This window comes from Parambassis ranga, chromosome 4 (genome assembly GCF_900634625.1).
Source record: "Parambassis ranga chromosome 4, fParRan2.1, whole genome shotgun sequence".
Taxonomy (NCBI): Eukaryota; Metazoa; Chordata; class Actinopteri; family Ambassidae; genus Parambassis; species Parambassis ranga.
Genome location: NC_041025.1, coordinates 1,431,516 through 1,448,712, shown reverse-complemented (window position 1 = coordinate 1,448,712; position 17,197 = coordinate 1,431,516). Strand labels below are relative to the sequence as shown.

The following is a 17,197-nucleotide window of genomic DNA, read 5'->3' as shown; positions in this document are numbered from 1 at the left end:
GACAGATCTGTTAAGGTGGATTTGAAATCAGCGGACTGGCAGCAACAAAACATTATGCCAAATCTGCGCCTGATCAAATCCCTCCTGGCATTTGGTGCCAGGATGAATTGCAATATGAGCTCAACCACCCATTGACCTGGGCAACAATTTTTAACTTGTGTTGGTGTTACTCACAGCTGGTGGAGATGAGCAGGAGAATCCACTGAAAGCTGGTCTCGATGGTGTTCTGGATGGAGCTCTGGAGCACCTCAGGATTGGTAATGTGTTTACCTTCAGGGTGACTGTCCTGCAGGCCTCCAGCATTTCTGCAGAGTATGCTGACATCTTCTGCCAGTTTAAGTAAGCAGTTGTACAAGAATACCCTCATAGGTGTCTCTGTTATCTTCATTTCATTTCTATTTATAATTATACGTTTTCTTGACTGTTGTGATTTTAGTTTCATTCACCGCCACGATGAAGCCTTTTCCACTGAACCTCTAAAAAACACAGGCCGTGGCCCTCCTCTTGGCTTCTACCATGTGCAGAATGTAAGACGCATCAGCACAATATCAGCACACTAATGAGTATATAAGGTGTTTAGGACCTAAACTTCAATGTATTTTTGTAGATTGCTGTTGAAGTCACCAAATCCTTTGTTGACTACATCAAGAGTCAGCCAATTGTGTTTGAGGTGTTTGGACACTACCAGAAGCAGCCTTTTCTTCCCCTCTGTAAAGATGTCATCAGGTACTGTGTATTTTTATTATATTGATTATATAGGTAACTGGTTCTGCAGAATTTATTTTTATATTGACCTTTATTTGATCTGTGTCGTTACATCCAGTCCACTACGCCCCTGCAGAAGACAGTTTCCACGAGTGATGCCTTTGTCAAAACCAGGTAAATAAACTCCAGGCTGGAGCTGCTTTTTTCCAATTCCACCATTTATTTATGTGGCAATGTTTTTGTACCAGTTTGCTTGCAAGGCATGTCATCTCAGCTTCATGTTGTTGGGTGTGAGCAGTGGATTCTGATGCCTCGCCGGACCGGGAGAAATCACTGGAGCTGATCCGATACCTGGTCCCAGATGTGTTCAATGGGGCATTGGTGGACTCGCTGTCAGGCCACGCTCTGTCTGCTGCTGGTTTGGCTGCTTCCTTCCTACTAGAAGGAAATGAGCAAGCTCGGCTGCCAGCTCCACCCACCTCTATCTGTTCAGTTATTAAAGCTCAGAAGCCGGGTTGGTTACTAATGCCAGATCAAAGAGAATCCTGCATCTGAATCCCTTTCTTATATCACGTGTTAATATTGGTGTAATTTCTAAATATATCCCAAAGTAAAGTACTGTGCCACAGTACTGTAGAGATAGAGACAGAAGCTTCTTAAGTGGCAAGCCCCATTTTGTGAAGCCCTTCAAGCTGCTAGTCCGATTTGTATATAACTGAATCTGTGATCATTGTGTAAATTGAGCACAAAGAAGCACAACTATTCACTGTTTCAAGCACACAAATATTTTTACAGTTGATCACAGTCACTGATTAAAAATATAACTGATATAAAAAGGGACTTTTCTCATGTCAGCATTCTCTTGGATTGGCTCTCGGGTGTACTGTGTGTTCACTGTTGACCTATGTGGTGCCTTCTCCTTGCAGTTCCCTCTTTGAGCTCCTCTTGAACTGGATCACAGTGCCTTTCTTCTACAGTAGTTTAAAATTGCCTACATTATCCATTACATTAGATATTTATATGTCTGCAACACATTATGTGACACTTTTTCAAGATATACTGTTGATATTCTACTGTTGTATTATTGCTTAAGCTTGGGTCAGACTCCAGGGTTGCATGTGCATCTTTTTAATGTGCACTTTTTTATCTTTGTCCTACTTTTGGGGAACTACTAGAAATGGAATTTAGTGTAAATGTCATCATTTCTTCAAAAAATGATGATTCACAACATAGTACTATTAAAGGAGAACATTGTGTAAGTTGTTCGTATATGCAGTTCATGCACAGGCTGCTTCGCTGTGTTTATGATCACATTTTTCCTATTTTCATTTAAAAAAGGGACTAAAAAATATTTGTCAATGTGCTAGAGGAAAGAAGCTGCATTCCTGTGTGGTTATTCCATTCCTGCACCACTGATTTCCTTTCTTCTTCCCATTTAATTACTTTGTAGGGTAGCTGTTCTCACCTCCCTGCTGTTAGCCACTAGTCTGCTCCCACATTACACTCTGCCTGTATCCCTGTATAACCTTCTATTGTCTTTTTCAACACAGTACCTGCCACCAAGCTGACGGCCATGACTCGTCCACAGGCTGGACCCTGCCACTGTAAATATGATCTCATGGTATTCTTCGAGATCTGTGAGCTGGAGGCCAATGGAGAGTGAGTATCCCATGCCATCTCATTGAACATCAACTTCTTCAACAATATGTTGGAGCACATAAATACAAATAAGTCTTGTTTTCATTTGTGTCCACCCAGCTACATCCCTGCAGTGGTGGACCACAGAGGAGGAATGCCTTGCCATGGCACATTTCTTCTGCACCAGGTATGTCAGTCACACTATCAGCAACATTTGGTTTGTTTTACAGTTCCCGTCTGTATCATGTACCTTTTCCCTCTGTTAAATTTAGGGTCTTCAGAGAAGGATCGCTGTTACTATTGTACATGAATCAGGAGGGGACATGGTATGGAAAGATATCCGTGAGCTTGTTGTGGGTAAGTTTAGGCCCCCGGAAAACTAAACACTTAACAACACTTGATATGAAGTGTTCTTACTGTGGCACTTGTACTCTTGTAGGACGTCTGCGTAACACCCCAGAAGTTGATGAAACCATCATTGACCCTAATATCCTCTCTCTAAACATCTTATCTGCTGGGTATGTCAGGCCCATGCTTGATGACAGGTATGTATTAGTGTCCACTTGTATGCAAATAATGTATGATAATATTAATGTTAATAATAATAATAATAATAATGTTCTGTTGTGCAGTAACTTATGAATTAACATTATTTGATATGAAGGCTGTGACGGCTTGGCTGATTTTGGAAACCACTTAATAGTTTGGATGTTTTTGTCAACAGCAGTCCTATTGAAGGATATCACTTTAGCACCGGTCTCGCATACAAGCACGACACATGGGCACATGCATGGCATATATGACCAGCTGTACTGTACTAAAAGGCATGGCATATTTTGTATGTTAATAGAAACCACAGCAAGTTGTTAGATGCTAGATGTTCTTATCTATGACTGCTTCAATCGGCTTTGTTGATTCAGTTGTAATAGGTCACATAACTAGTGACTCTTTAAGTGATTATTTGAAGCTATTTAAAGTAATTCAAAACCACAATTACCCAGCCACACATTTATTATGAATGTATTTGTCCATGCTGGCTGTGCGACCCTCCTTGGTGTTAATCTGTGCTCTTGTTGTTCATTCATTGCACCTATATGTTGCATCACACCTTGTTTCTCACTTTGTCATTCAATCATTCTCACATCAACCATGACCCAAAACTGTTGAAAGATAATATTAACTGTAACCAAGTATCTTAATTGTATTATCTCTCTGTATACTGTATAAACCTTACTTAATGAATACTCAACCCAAAACATATTACGATACCATGCATGTATTTTTGAACTTATTTAGCAGCATGTACTGTGTAACTACAATGTAAGGAAAAGGAATTTACACAAATTGAACGCACTCAAACACAATGTCATCTATACAACATCTATTCATCATTACTTATTGAACTCCTTGATGAATCATAGGCTTGGACAAAGAACACAGTAATGGTGTTTCTAGGTGTGTTGCATGATTGCACCCTATTGTGTAGAGGTTATCGTGGAGAAGGTGCAGTGTGAAGAATTTACTACAACAAACTATTGGCCCAGTGGGAAAGGATTTGCTGCGGCTCACAGAAAAAATGTTCCTGTACTATGTTTTTGCGTTATGTTGAGCGCTATTTAATATTGTTCTGCAACCAGCCAGTAGAGGGCAGTATGTTTCTTTTAAAACGACCCAGAAAATGTTTTGGGAAGCTAAGTTGTATATAATATACAGTAGTCCGCATTTGAAATGGATCAAAACTTTAAAATGATTATTTTAAAAATTATTAAAATAATCATAAAAGACTAAAGTTTGCCATTTAACATCTAAAACATTAATGCTTAAGTAGTAGCATGTCTTCACAGTATATTTACAATGGTTAATTATCAGTATGATTAACTCATATTGTTAATTTAAAATGTATAAAAACTGTAAAGTATTTTATTTGATATGTGATTTTTATAACTCTATGTTTTTGACTCATTGCTTAATCCCTCTGCTTCCCCCTCGCCCAGATTTGGTTTTATTGCATTTCAGTCTAAAGCAATCAAACACGCAGCACTAACCAGTCTGTCTGCCGAGTTAGCTGTTCTTTGACCATGGTACCCCCGTTTTCAGCCCCAATTGCCTGCCCTGTTATGGCTATTATTTAGTTTAAAGGCTCAGCATCTGGTCAGGCTGTCATCCAGTTTGGTCTCCGCTCAGAAACTAACATCAAGGTACAAATGGATGCTAACATTTTTCTCCCTCCAGTCCACTAACGGAATGTTGTTGTTTTTTTACTTTTGCAGACAGTTTCTTGATTCGGACATGCCTAGGTATATTATTTGCCTCTCTTTTCATCCTCTTAAGTTCCACAAACACCTCATTTTTCTAACATCTTGTACACCCCATCATTTCTTCTTGGTCTCCAGTGATTTTGTTATATTCTCTCCTACTCTGTCATCACTGTCAGCAATCTGTGCCTCTTTGTTTTCTCCCCCTCATGAGAAGTGAGGGAGGTGGTTCTGCATGTCCCTGAGTCTCTTGCTGTGCTGGATGTGTGTTTGAGCTATTTATCAGGCTGTGGTGGATGATGGACAGGGTCTGCATGGCTCTGCTTTGCTTTACGTGGACTGTCTTTGGCTGTGTCTCTGTTGGAGGTGTCGTGGGGCCAGTATCAATCATTTCCCCTTTAACCATGTTAGCAGTTGCTGCATAATCTGATAGGGTTGACTTTAGAGTGTATTGTAAATGTTTGGTCACTTTTGCAATATTTATGAACACAAATAGAGAAGTTTCTTCTTTACAGATTCTAATTACTTTGCACATTCAATTTAAATAGTTTCCTCCAAAACTGGTTGAACCAAACGGTTTCACTAGAAGGAAGACCAGTTTACCAGTAGAGGGTGGCAGTAATCTGTTCTTTGTAACAACAGAGGCAAAGATGCTTCCTGTACCTAATGCTGAAATAATGTTGTCGCTCTGCTCTGATTATTATACTGATTTCGTTGACCTTTACAATGAAGCAATATTTTGAATCCATGGATATGATTTTGTTAGTTCCCTCTAATCCCAAGAGTCCACGTGTTTCCCATCACAGCTACAGCATATTAACAGGAACAGCGGTCATACTCTATTACTCAAGTGCTGTAATATGGATCACATCATTTACAGTACCCACTCTGGCACGTTGTACAAATGCAGCTATTAAAATGCAATCCAGTGAACCATTACCTCACCAGTAGCACTTTACTCAAAATTGCTGCAATGTTGTGAATATTTTCAGGTCCTGCTTGTACCTCAGTGAAACTCTGCCAAACACCAGAGTCAATCGGTTCCTCACATGTTACGCCAGCTGCATGACTTCAGTGCTGGCTTCCACAATTTTAGGAGGCAGTAAAATGCAGAAAAGCACATGTTGGTGTAGTGTGAAGGGGAAATTGCTTTCTTGTAGTGTAAGCGAACAGGTTTCTACTACTGGGAAAGAAATCATGTATGAGTGCAGGTGTGATGTGTGAATTTGTGCGTGTGATAATGAACTTGCTAATTACTTGCAAAAGACAGCATGTTCCTACAGTGAACCCTCTGTTTGCACACAGAGCAGCAGAGGCAGCTCAGAGCAGGGCTGTTTGCTTTCTTCTAGGTGAGACATTGTTCACTTTCCCATAAGGTCACCTCAGTCCAAGGCCATTGGGCCCAACATCTGAACCTCCACGATGAGTCCATTCTGTTTTATGGCTCACAGAAACATTTGTTTTCTCTTACATTTTTTGCTTGGATTATCTTTTAGGATTTAAGGCCACACTGGGCTGCATGCCAGAAAAATAACTGGTTTCAGCGTGTGATTATTTCCCCTTGGTTGACACGTGAAAAATTGTGTACATTATTATAGGGAGTAAATCATTGGTGTAAAGGAAAGCAGCAGTGTTTTGCTTGGGTTGTGTACTCTTATTTGACCTCTTGGACAATTGAACAGGATGACAGATTGCATCAAGTAGATCAGTGCCATCCCAATGGGTGAGCACTACTGTCCATGGCTGTGTTTACATAAAGAGATATCAGTGTGGAAAAGAAACAAGCACCATCCTTGACACACAAGTGCTCAACCACAACATACCTTCTGACTCTCACTCTCTATTCTTGCTGATTTCTTCTTTCTCACAGCATTTCCTTGGAAGTTGAACATAGGTATTTCACTGCCCTGTCCCTCATTTTGTCTGGCTGTCCCTCATCCCTCCCTTCTATTTCTCTGTACTAAAAGTAACATCTCAGCTGTCTTTGCTTTTCTGTGATGTGGTGAAGCAGCGCATCAAACATGCATGCATGCAAAGCAGTTGTATTAGTTACTGTAGTTTTATTGAGAAGCAGAGTACTTTCTTGATGTCAAAATATTGTAAAATATCATTACATAATTAAGTCAAGTGTTTAGAAATCATATTATGTTGTCAGTGTATCAAATCAGAAGCAATTGTTCTTTATTTAAGTATTTTTGCAATTATCCAGATTATTTGTTCACCTCTACAGAATAGATTTTAGCATGGGTTCAGCTCTGACAGCTATTTTGTTGTTTTGGTGGTAGAACACATGGGTGCTGATTTCTTTACTTGTCCACCTCAGGACCTTCTTTCGCTTCGAGGCTGCGTGGGATAGCTCCATGCACAACTCCCTGCTACTAAATCGAGTCACTCCATTTGGAGAGAAGATCTACATGACCCTCTCAGCCTACTTGGAGGTACATCACAGTGCCTGCATTCATTAGAGGCAGAAGTTGCTCTTTACAGTAACCGAGGTGACGTGTGAGTTTCTCTGAAGGAACAATGTTGGAAGTCTCTCTTCTTTTATCAATTGCAGATGGAGAACTGCACACAGCCTGCAGTCATAACCAAAGATGTTTGCATGGTCTTCTACTCTCGAGACACAAAACTCTCAGCTTCGCGGTCCATCCGCAACCTTTTTGGTACTGGGAGCCTGAGGGCAGCAGATGGGTGAGTTTATCATAGAAAGGCACAACCTAGCTAAATGATCTTTGTTAATATGCTGTCAAATGTTAAAATGGTGGAGCTTTCATTTTTCTCCTCCAGAAATCGTGTAACTGGAGTTTATGAGGTCAGCCTATGTAACCTGGCAGATGCAGGAAGCCCAGGTAATAACTGAACAGAGTAAGCATTTGTCATTAAAAACTCTTTGGCAGCATTTTTAATACTGCGTGTATCCCCCTCCAGGAATGCAAAGGAGACGCAGGCGGGTGCTGGACACCTCTGTGGCCTACGTCCGAGGGGAAGAGAACCTAGCTGGGTGGAGGCCTCGTAGTGACAGCCTCATTCTGGACCATCAGTGGGAGCTGGAGAAACTCAGCCTCCTCCAAGACGTGAGGGGCAGATTTTATTTACTGTATTAGAAATTTTAATATTATGCACCCATGTATAAATGAAGATTTTGTTATCGGTCCACTGGTGAATGGGAAAAGGTACAATGTGAAACCCACATGTTTGTTCTGGGTGAGTGCACATCTTTACAGCAACCTACTTTTATATCCAAGTAAAAAGTTAATTTGGTACGTCATGGTGTTGATGCAGTAGAATTTGAAACCAGTTACAAAAACGTGCACACAACTAAATTACAGAACTGGATGATGATGCTAACACTGGTTTACTCAGCAATAATAGGAGATGCATGCAAACTGAAAGATAAGGATGCATTCAAAGGAAGACAAGATCTGTTATTAACCTTGGAGGGACTCAATAGATCAGAAGAGCACAGCTGACACCTTTTTTAGAAAAACAGTGTGTAGTGTTAAAAATTCCAACTCACTCTCTCATTTACTCCAATAAAACGTTATGATTTATGTTAGTGACAGCTCTCTGTGCTGTGCCTAAAACCAGACTGGAGTTTGTCAAATAAACTGTTTTCCGTATTATTTCTGTAAGTTCAGGCACAATGTCTGCTGTTATTGACTAAGATGTTTTCATTTTTCCTCTCAGGTCGAGAAAACCAAACATTATCTTCTTCTGAGGGAGAAACTTGAATCCACCCTGCTCCTGGGCCAGGAGTCCCTTCAGTCCTGTGTCACTGATGAGCTGAGTGAGTCTCCTCACCCCGCTGAGGTGGACCCAGAGGCTAGCTCCAGCTCTGAAATCACCAGTGAGAGGCAAAGAGAACTTGCAGCCAAGGTTAGCGACCATTACTTTAGGATGTGTCATTTAGTTTCACTTGTGCTTCCTATGTCTTCTGTATTCTGTAGCCGGAGAAGAGTTGATCTTCTTCATAACATTATACATTTCGGTGTTTGAATGCTTTTGTTTTTACGATGTCACATACATAAATTGTGAAACAAGTCTCAAACTCTCTTGTTTTTTCTCAGTGTTTGCGGCTGCTCACTCACTCCTTTAACAGAGAATACAGCCATGTCTGTGTCAGCGCCAGTGAAAGCAAGGTAGCAATTTAAACCTTTCATTTAAACCTGTGCATGTTTTTGGTTTCTCACAGATGACCTAACATGCTGTATGTGTTCCAGATCTCTGAGATGTCCATCACAACTCTAAGAGACTCCACTTCAATCTCAGCTCTTAACACAATCACACCCTCCTCAACATGCCCTTCACTTGTTGAGGGTTGCTATAGCAATGTTGAACTCAGGTCAGTTGTTACCCTTGGTAGCCATGGTAATCTTTATTGTGTGTGGATTAGTCAAATGTTCTGTATTGTGTGGCAGTAAGATAACATGAGGCTCAGTTGTTGCATAGTACTTTAGTCCACTGAGGTGCAGCGAGCTGATTCGTTGTTGAACTCAGAGCCTCCTGTTTCTTTTCTTTTTTCTCATTTCTTTTTTAACCGCAGACCACCTACTCCTCGCTCCTGTGCTGTCAGCCCCGCTCCTGACACACCACAGGAGGCAAAGAAATCCGTCAATGGAGCATCTGAAAATAAACCACGGAGCCGCAGATTTGTCCCCGATATCCAGGAGATTAGGGTCAGGTGAGTCCAAGCTGCCAGAATCCTCATCACTTACAGATCTTCCTTGTTCTATGTGTAGTAATATTTTATCTCTACTTTGCAGCCCTATTGTATCAAAGAAGGGTTACATACATTTCTTAGAACCACACACCAACGGATGGGTGAAGCGTTACGTGGTTGTCCGACGGCCGTATGTCTACATCTACAACTCAGAGAGAGACACAGTGGAGCGGGCTATTCTCAACCTGTCCTCCGCCCAGGTGGAGTACAGTGAGGACCAGCAAGCAATGCTGAAGGTATGTGATCATCCAAACTCCTCTCTCATGAAAATATCAGTAGTGATGTAACAAGATTTTGTGGTTCTCTCAACAGACCCCAAACACATTTGCTGTGTGCACAAAACATCGTGGAATTTTGCTTCAAGCCACCAATGACAAAGAGATGCATGACTGGCTATATGCATTTAATCCTCTCCTTGCTGGAACGATCAGGTACTGCCTCTCTTGGACAAATAAATATATAAGGTTATATAAGGTTTAAGTAAAATGGTTTTAATATGCATCTTATCTCTCTCGCAGGTCAAAGCTGTCAAGAAGACGAGCTGGACCGATGAGGATGTGAAACAAAACTCTGAGCAAAAGACAAAGACTAACATGTACATAGATCCTTGTCCCTATCCCTCACTTTGTGCTAAGCCCTGTTCCCATCACCACAGTCACCAAAAACCATCTCTTTCCTGTACATTCTGAGTTTATCACTAGTGTCCTCAGCACCTAAAGCGCCCATTTCGTGTCAGGCTTTGCTGCGGTGCGAGTCTCTTAGTCTGAAGAACCTCTTCTGAAATCTGTCACTGTACTGTACTGGAGTTTATTCATAGCTGGACATTTGAAGAAAATGAAGGAAGTAGCAACAGTTTCTTGTCTCAGATTACATACATATAGTAATGTAATGTAGTTGTTGTCAGTGACACATCAAGCCTTATACATTTATTCCTTAAAAAAACGCAGTGACATGTCAGTCAGGATCACATCGTTACATTCGCATCAGTAAATAGGCAAAAACATGCAGATTCTTCTCTACAGCTATAGTGTCTGAACTGTTTGCATATAACATACAGCTAGAAAATACAGGCTAAAAGTAAAAAATGACAGTCAAGTGTCTTAAAATATTTCTCTCTTCTTTCTGGTCCTTGAATCCTGACATTGATTCTTAAAACTTCTACTAAACGTTAGCATACACAGCTCGACATGGGAACAGCATATCTTTATAAACCTCTTCTTATTTTAATTCCAGAATGTTTTAGCTACCTGTAGGAACACTGAGGGGATCTACACATGATAAGTAATCATGCATCATCAAAATTCTCCCAATTTAACCTCATTCTCTGAATTTTGTTTTAAAATGTGATATATTTAGATATTTACCAGTTTTATTATTTATTTCTGCATGTATTTATTTACAAAGACATTTATATTTCTAAAGTAGAAGTACAGTGCAATTTCTGCACACTGCACTTTTTAATGAGTTCCTTAAATGTTTGAATAATACCACCTCTTTCCCACAGTTAATGCTACTGAAGTGATTTGATAACTTGATCGTAAACAAGGCCAGTTTCTTAGTGCTGAAGATTACTTGAATAAAAATAATACCCCCCCCCCCCTTTTAGATTAGGAGAGCCACACCCCTGACCTCTTATCTTTTTAACATACATCTCAAAAGGTCAACATTATTCGATAGAGAATGCACTGGTGGTATGTCCATCTTCAGATGCACAAAGCTACCTTGTTAAACTCAAAAAGTATAAACTGTTTCCGAATGATATGTATATTGAATAATTGTAGTGCCTCTTTTCAGTCATACTGTACAGTATGCCTCTGCACCTGTTGCTTTGAAACTACATCCTCCATGCTGCTATAAAACTGTCTTAGAAGTGTCCGTGGATCATATCATCACTTTCCTGCTTCTTGTCATCATCACATACATAATCAGACAAAGGCTTTCATTATGGTGGAGTTACATTTTTAAAGTGGAAATCAGATGTCATCATGTAAGATTTTCACAACACACAGCATACTTAATATTTATACAGCAAAAAACATATATTATAGGATTGTCAGCAAGCATGTGGCCGTATTGCTTCAAAAGATAAATGCACAGTACCGGGTCTTGTCTTTTAATGCCTTCTGCTTATGTGATAAAATAATACTAACCATTTCATTCAAACCATTAACAGCATTTTGAGGTGCTATGTGAAGTTGGAGTGATGCTCATGCCTCAGGTCAGCCAGCCTAGAGAGCATGCTCAGTGTGAGTAGCATACAAGGAGAGCATCTCAAAAGTAAAATCTAATTTAACTGTAACACCAGTTCAGTATATTCTACTTTAATCCATGAAATATTTGAAAGTATTCTGTGTGTTGTGGACATGTTTTTAAGTGACCAAGTCAGCCCTACGTGTGTGCACCAAACAACCGATAGTCTGTTAAAAATCTATCTGTCATATCATCAGAGTTTTTGTATCCAGCTATAGCATTGTCTATGAAGGAACATCTGCTGTACTGTACATCACACTGTCTCAAACGTGGACATTTTACTTGTTGTTTTCATTTGGGCCTTTTAATGTGCATCACATTTGAGCCAACCAAAGTTTTGTTGGTGCAATCACAAAAAGTTCACAGTGAATGTACATTGATATTTGAAAAACTTACATAGTTGAAAATTGTTGTGTTGATTTGTCACATTCTGGTTCCTTAAATGATTGTAGATGTAGGTTATTTTCAGGGAACCATATGGACAGTGTGGGACATACCTTATAATAATCTGTCCATTAATAAATGGATGGTTCACTATGGCCCAGTTAGGCATTGCATCTTGTACAGAGTGATGCTGTCACACTTCCTTTACCATCCTGCTCTAAGCAGCATTCACAAAATGTACTTTTTCTAATCCCTCCCCTTTGAAGGAACATCATTGACATGTATGTGCTTCCACTGCTTCTCTTTTATTTCCTGCACAGTTTTTCTTCTTCAATTGATTTTTGCCTTGTATATAAACATGATTGCTGTGAACAGTGTATTATAAAAGTTGCACCCATTTACGAAAATCTTAAATGGGCAGTAGTTCAGTCAGTGTCTCTGAGTGTTGGAGTTTAGCGTCAAATGTTTGTGTACACTAAACACATTGTCATATATTAAATAAACTTGGAAATTATGCAACACAAACAAGCTGAGTTTCATTTGTTGTATAACCAGGTTAAAAAAAACAGTTTTTTTATTGACAGCCAGAGTTAATAAGTTCCAGTTTGGCTTCCTGGTTGTTGCCAAAGCAGCAGAATGATGAGTTTCTGCATACATGTTTCTTCCAGGTTCTGTTACATAATTAATAATAAAGTATCTAACCCATAAACAGGTCGAACTAACGTTACCTCCCTCACTTAAAAAATCAAATGAGCTTTGATTTTCCTTCTTTATTCTTATATTCGCTGCCACATTAGTGGACACGTGGTGACTCCTGCTTTGACATGATGTTGCTTAAATTGTAGGTTTCCCTTTAAGAAATCTGGCAACCCGGTGAAGCAGCGTCTCATCCGGGTGCGCACTGGCTGCTGGCTAGCTGATGATTGACATACAGTAGTAGTAAATTCATTCAGGACACCTTCTCATCACTTTACAAGGTCAGACATAAAGCCACAGCTTAAGCCTGTCATCATGTCATAAGGACGTTTGCATATTTAGTTCAGCTTGAAAGCCTCAAAACATTTAGCGACAGTAAATATTATCTTGCTAGCAAAGAATATGAAACAAGCTAGCTTAAGCTAATGTAAACAAATGTCACCCACAGTCTGTTAGCGTTAGCTAGCTAAATATCAGCTCGAGCTGGCAGAGACGGCGCATTTTAATGTTTGTGTTTAAGCCGTTCTGTGTTTTGAATCCAGGTCAGAACCACAAAACTGTCAGACAGTATAGCTGACACTTCAGCCGGCTGCTGAGCTGTCAGCTTGGACCTGACGTTAGCGTGCTGGGTGGACTTTATAAAGGGAATTCTGGACGAAAGACCCACATGGCTTTTAGTACTGAATGAGAGCATCCACAGATATAACATTCTGCACAGTAGCAGTGGCAATGAGAATCACAGTACATATTAGTAGATACACTGGAGCTGGCATTGCTCTAACAATATTTTATCTTCAGCTACACGTGCTGCTTTAAAACACAACATTCATATGGTGCCTTTTAAGTGGTGCAATCAGATAGATAGACGGGGTATGTGGAGTTTGATAGGAAGTCCAGTGGAATCAGATTTTACCATCATGTGTGTCTCATTTCACTCTAGGTATATTATGGCTAACAAGTCTGCTGACGTCCCCATAGTGATGGGCCACACCTTCACGGGCCATCACTTTGCAGAAATGAATGTTGACAGGTGAGAAGATTTTAATTTGGGTTGGTCACACAAAATGCATATGAAAAATGAATAGCTATATCTTTTAAACTTCACCCAGCCTTAGCCACTTTGCATACGATTTTTAATTATTATAATTTAAATGATTACATTATGACATGTAATACAGGATCTACATGGATTATAATGCGACAACCCCTCTGGAGCCAGAGGTCATTCAGGTCATATCGGAAGCCCTCCAGGATGCATGGGGAAACCCTAGTAGCAACTACGTAGCAGGTGAGACAGACCTGAGCCCGGTGTTACAGTGTTATTAAAGTGATGAATTGGAAATGCAAAGTAAACAGCGTCTGTAGGTCAAACCTTTTTACTGTCAGTTTTTTTTACTTTTGCACAATGTGCCCATGAGAGATGTAATGGCAAACTAGGACTCCTCCTGATGGGTTAAATGGTCAAATGCTGGAAGGTTTTTGCAATTGGTTTATTGTGTTTTTTTTTATTTTTAATGAAAACATAATTTACTGGTCAATACCTTTTTTAGGGCATTTACACCAACAAGAACAATGTATCTATCTATCCATCACTTGTATTATTAGGGGCAAAGGCCAAGGCCATCATTAATCAGTCCAGACTGAGTGTGGCGAGAATGGTTGGAGGTAAAGCAGAGGACATTATATTCACCTCAGGTGGAACAGAGGTAATTGTGTTGTGTGATCCTGAAGAAAAAGTACTTTTATCAATTCGGCTGTGGTTTATAGCAAACATATCTTCTTTCAGGCCAATAACCTGGTACTGCACACAGCTGTTGAGCACTTCAGGAAGAAGTCAATGGCTGCAGAACAAGGGCAGTACAACGGATGCACCGGTCTCCCTCACATTATCACCACTAATGTGGAACATGACTCGGTCAAACGTAGAGTTGAGCACTTACAGATGGATGGCAAAGCAGGTAAGAGACCATTATAAGTCAGCTTTATAACATGATATATTCCAAATCATTTCTGTACTCAAGTACACCACTCCACATTTGCCTTCTTTAATAATTTGTCTGTGTCACAGATGTGACATTTGTGCCTGTGTCCAGAGTGACTGCTCGTGTAGAGGTGGAGGACATCATCGCTGCGGTGCGTCCCAACACCTGTCTCATCTCTGTAATGCTGGCCAACAATGAGACAGGAGTCATCATGGTAAAAAGACAAAACCTGTGTTCATCCAAAGATCTCATCACTCTACTAATAGCAATGTTTACTGGTGTTATTATTGTGCTGAAACACTCTTCTTATTAGCCAGTCCAAGAGATATGCCAAAGAGTAAAGGCTCTCAACAAGCAGCGTGATCAGCTTAAGATCCTGCTCCACACCGACGCTGCCCAGGCTCTGGGGAAAATCAAAGTGGATGCCTGTGATCTGGGAGTGGACTACCTTACCATAGTGGGACACAAGGTCAGACATTTGTTGCACAGACTTTCTACTTTACATATGTAAATAAAATAAACAGCGTGGTTCCATTGCTAGTTCTATGCCCCTCGGATTGGTGCTTTGTATGTGAATGGCCCTGGAACGAGAACACCATTGTATCCGATGTTGTTTGGAGGAGGACAGGAGAGGAACTTCAGACCAGGGTACTGTTCAGCTCTAAATGAGACGAATGCAAAGATTAAACAGCTAAAGATGTAAATATAAAGGTTCTGTTTTCTCTCTTCCTCAATATGGCAGCACTGAAAACACACCAATGATTGCTGGTCTGGGAAAGGTATGTTTCCAACCACAAGTACTGTATGCATTACTGGATAGTGTTTTTTTATGTGTTTCAGTAGAAAAATGAATGAATGTGTATCATGTTTATTGTCCATTAACATTATTTTTGCACTCAATTTATAATTTAAACTCAACCAATTACTAAATGATACTCTTATATACACACCTTATAACCTTTATACCTTTATAAAAGTCTACATGTTAGACTGTGGTCATAAAGGGATGCACATGGACAACAGGGCTGTGACAATCTGAAGTATTAGTATGAAGAAGATTATGTCTGTGGATTCATTTTTTGACAGCAAAACTGACCCTAAAATCGAAAGTGTACAAGGGTACATCAGGCTAAGCCACATTTCCGTTCATCAGTCTGAGCTGTTCTTCATTTTGTGTGTGCATTTTAGGCTGCAGAACTGGTGATTTCTAATCTGTCAGATTATGAGAGTCATATGCGAAGTACTAAACTTTACCTAGAAGAGCGGCTGCAGGTAATTTTGGTTCCATATAAAGTGTTGTTTTAAATGGTTGTATTATTTTTTTTACATTGTGATTAAGGTCTGTGGCTTTTCCTCTATGTTCCTTTTCAGGCTGTCTTTAGAGACAAGATCCGCTTCAACAGCCATTACCCCGGCTCTGATATCCTCCCTAACACATGTAATGTGTCCATCTTGGGCCCAACATTACAAGGTGATGTCCTGACAAATCCATCTCTGTCCATTGGTTTTGGCCCGTCTGTGCAGTGTCCTCTAACCCTAGCCAGCATTTGTCAGAGGCAGTTCATGACCTGAACTGGGCTATTTGTAAACTACAAAGGCTTTGAATGATTAATCTCTCTCTTGTTTTAGGCTGGAGGGTATTGTCCACATGTAGGAGGCTTCTGGCCAGTGTCAGCGCGGCCTGCCACTCAGACACTGGAAACAGGTAAAAGAAGCTCTCTGTCATTTTCACACAGCATTTTGTTTGCAGTGACATAACCCAGTCCCCTGCCCTGTGATGTATGTGTCCGTCAGGCCTTCCCATATCCTCCTGAGCTGTGGTGTGCCTTCAGAGGTGGCAGCTAATGCGCTGAGGTTGAGTGTGGGCAGGGGCACGACCAAAGCAGATGTGGATGCAGTTGTGGAGGACCTGAGGGAAACCGTGCACCTGCTTGAAGAAATGTACTGATGGTCTTCATTTGCACAAAGTTAACCCGTAGGTCAAATAAGGATGCAGAGCAGTAAACATGCACCACCACCTGTGTATATAGCTGCATTAGCTCATCATGAAAAAGATAATCATGAAATATTTATTATAAAAATAATAAAAGGGAAGAACCTGAACTGGCCTGATGCTGATGTTATGGGAGATGAATGTACTCAGCTTCCATCACGTCATATGAGCGGCTCATCAGCTAATTGGAGTTAATGTGACATGTATGAATATTTCTATAAACTTTTAATATATTCTCTAATCAACCATAATATGTGGGCCTGTTATTTTATGCCATATGTATCAGCTGTTAATTCCTCTGCACCCTGATTATTTTTTTAAAAAGTTGTAAAAAATAACACTCATTGTAATCCACCATGCCTTGGCTCAGACTTCTCCCATTACTTAAGTTTCCATGCAGCCTCTGCTCCCCCCATCTCCAGTGAAGCGTGGGTGCATGTGCCAGCATATGGTCACTGCCACACAAAGAGAGAGCAGGAGGCCGTGAGTGCTGCGCCTCCACCTGTCTTTCATTACCTTTCTATCTGGCTGGCTCTGACCCCCTCCTCTCTCCCAACAGCCATGCTGGCCAGCT

General features: G+C 40.4%; 2 protein-coding genes across 14 annotated transcripts in view; both read left to right on the top strand.

Annotated features, from left to right (window-relative positions):
• Positions 1-12,262, top strand: part of kif1aa (kinesin family member 1Aa) — a 31,130-nt gene extending 18,868 nt beyond the window's left edge. For 5 of the 13 annotated variants that reach the window (XM_028403545.1, XM_028403540.1, XM_028403536.1 and 2 more), the window contains 21 exons: positions 177-339; positions 437-527; positions 608-726; positions 824-879; positions 2,256-2,364; positions 2,464-2,530; positions 2,616-2,700; positions 2,783-2,888; positions 4,614-4,640; positions 6,469-6,492; positions 6,922-7,036; positions 7,156-7,289; positions 7,386-7,447; positions 7,527-7,672; positions 8,286-8,474; positions 8,666-8,737; positions 8,819-8,940; positions 9,142-9,279; positions 9,362-9,554; positions 9,631-9,749; positions 9,837-12,262. In XM_028403545.1, coding sequence (XP_028259346.1) covers positions 177-339; positions 437-527; positions 608-726; positions 824-879; positions 2,256-2,364; positions 2,464-2,530; positions 2,616-2,700; positions 2,783-2,888; positions 4,614-4,640; positions 6,469-6,492; positions 6,922-7,036; positions 7,156-7,289; positions 7,386-7,447; positions 7,527-7,672; positions 8,286-8,474; positions 8,666-8,737; positions 8,819-8,940; positions 9,142-9,279; positions 9,362-9,554; positions 9,631-9,749; positions 9,837-9,879 — 2,180 coding nt within the window. In that variant the 3' untranslated portion in view covers positions 9,880-12,262. The remainder of the gene's footprint in view (positions 1-176; positions 340-436; positions 528-607; positions 727-823; positions 880-2,255; positions 2,365-2,463; positions 2,531-2,615; positions 2,701-2,782; positions 2,889-4,613; positions 4,641-6,468; positions 6,493-6,921; positions 7,037-7,155; positions 7,290-7,385; positions 7,448-7,526; positions 7,673-8,285; positions 8,475-8,665; positions 8,738-8,818; positions 8,941-9,141; positions 9,280-9,361; positions 9,555-9,630; positions 9,750-9,836) is intronic. The other 8 variants (XM_028403546.1, XM_028403539.1, XM_028403537.1 and 5 more) reach the window with 3 other exon arrangements.
• Positions 12,263-12,824: 562 nt separating this feature from the next.
• Positions 12,825-16,869, top strand: scly (selenocysteine lyase). The gene is made up of 13 exons (XM_028404028.1): positions 12,825-12,929; positions 13,589-13,678; positions 13,827-13,936; positions 14,254-14,354; positions 14,435-14,606; positions 14,717-14,844; positions 14,944-15,099; positions 15,172-15,278; positions 15,373-15,409; positions 15,819-15,902; positions 16,002-16,101; positions 16,260-16,335; positions 16,425-16,869. The coding sequence occupies exons 2-13, from the start codon at positions 13,596-13,598 to the stop codon at positions 16,576-16,578; spliced, it is 1,308 nt and encodes a 435-aa protein (XP_028259829.1). The 5' UTR covers positions 12,825-12,929; positions 13,589-13,595; the 3' UTR covers positions 16,579-16,869.
• The last annotated feature ends 328 nt before the right edge of the window (positions 16,870-17,197 follow it).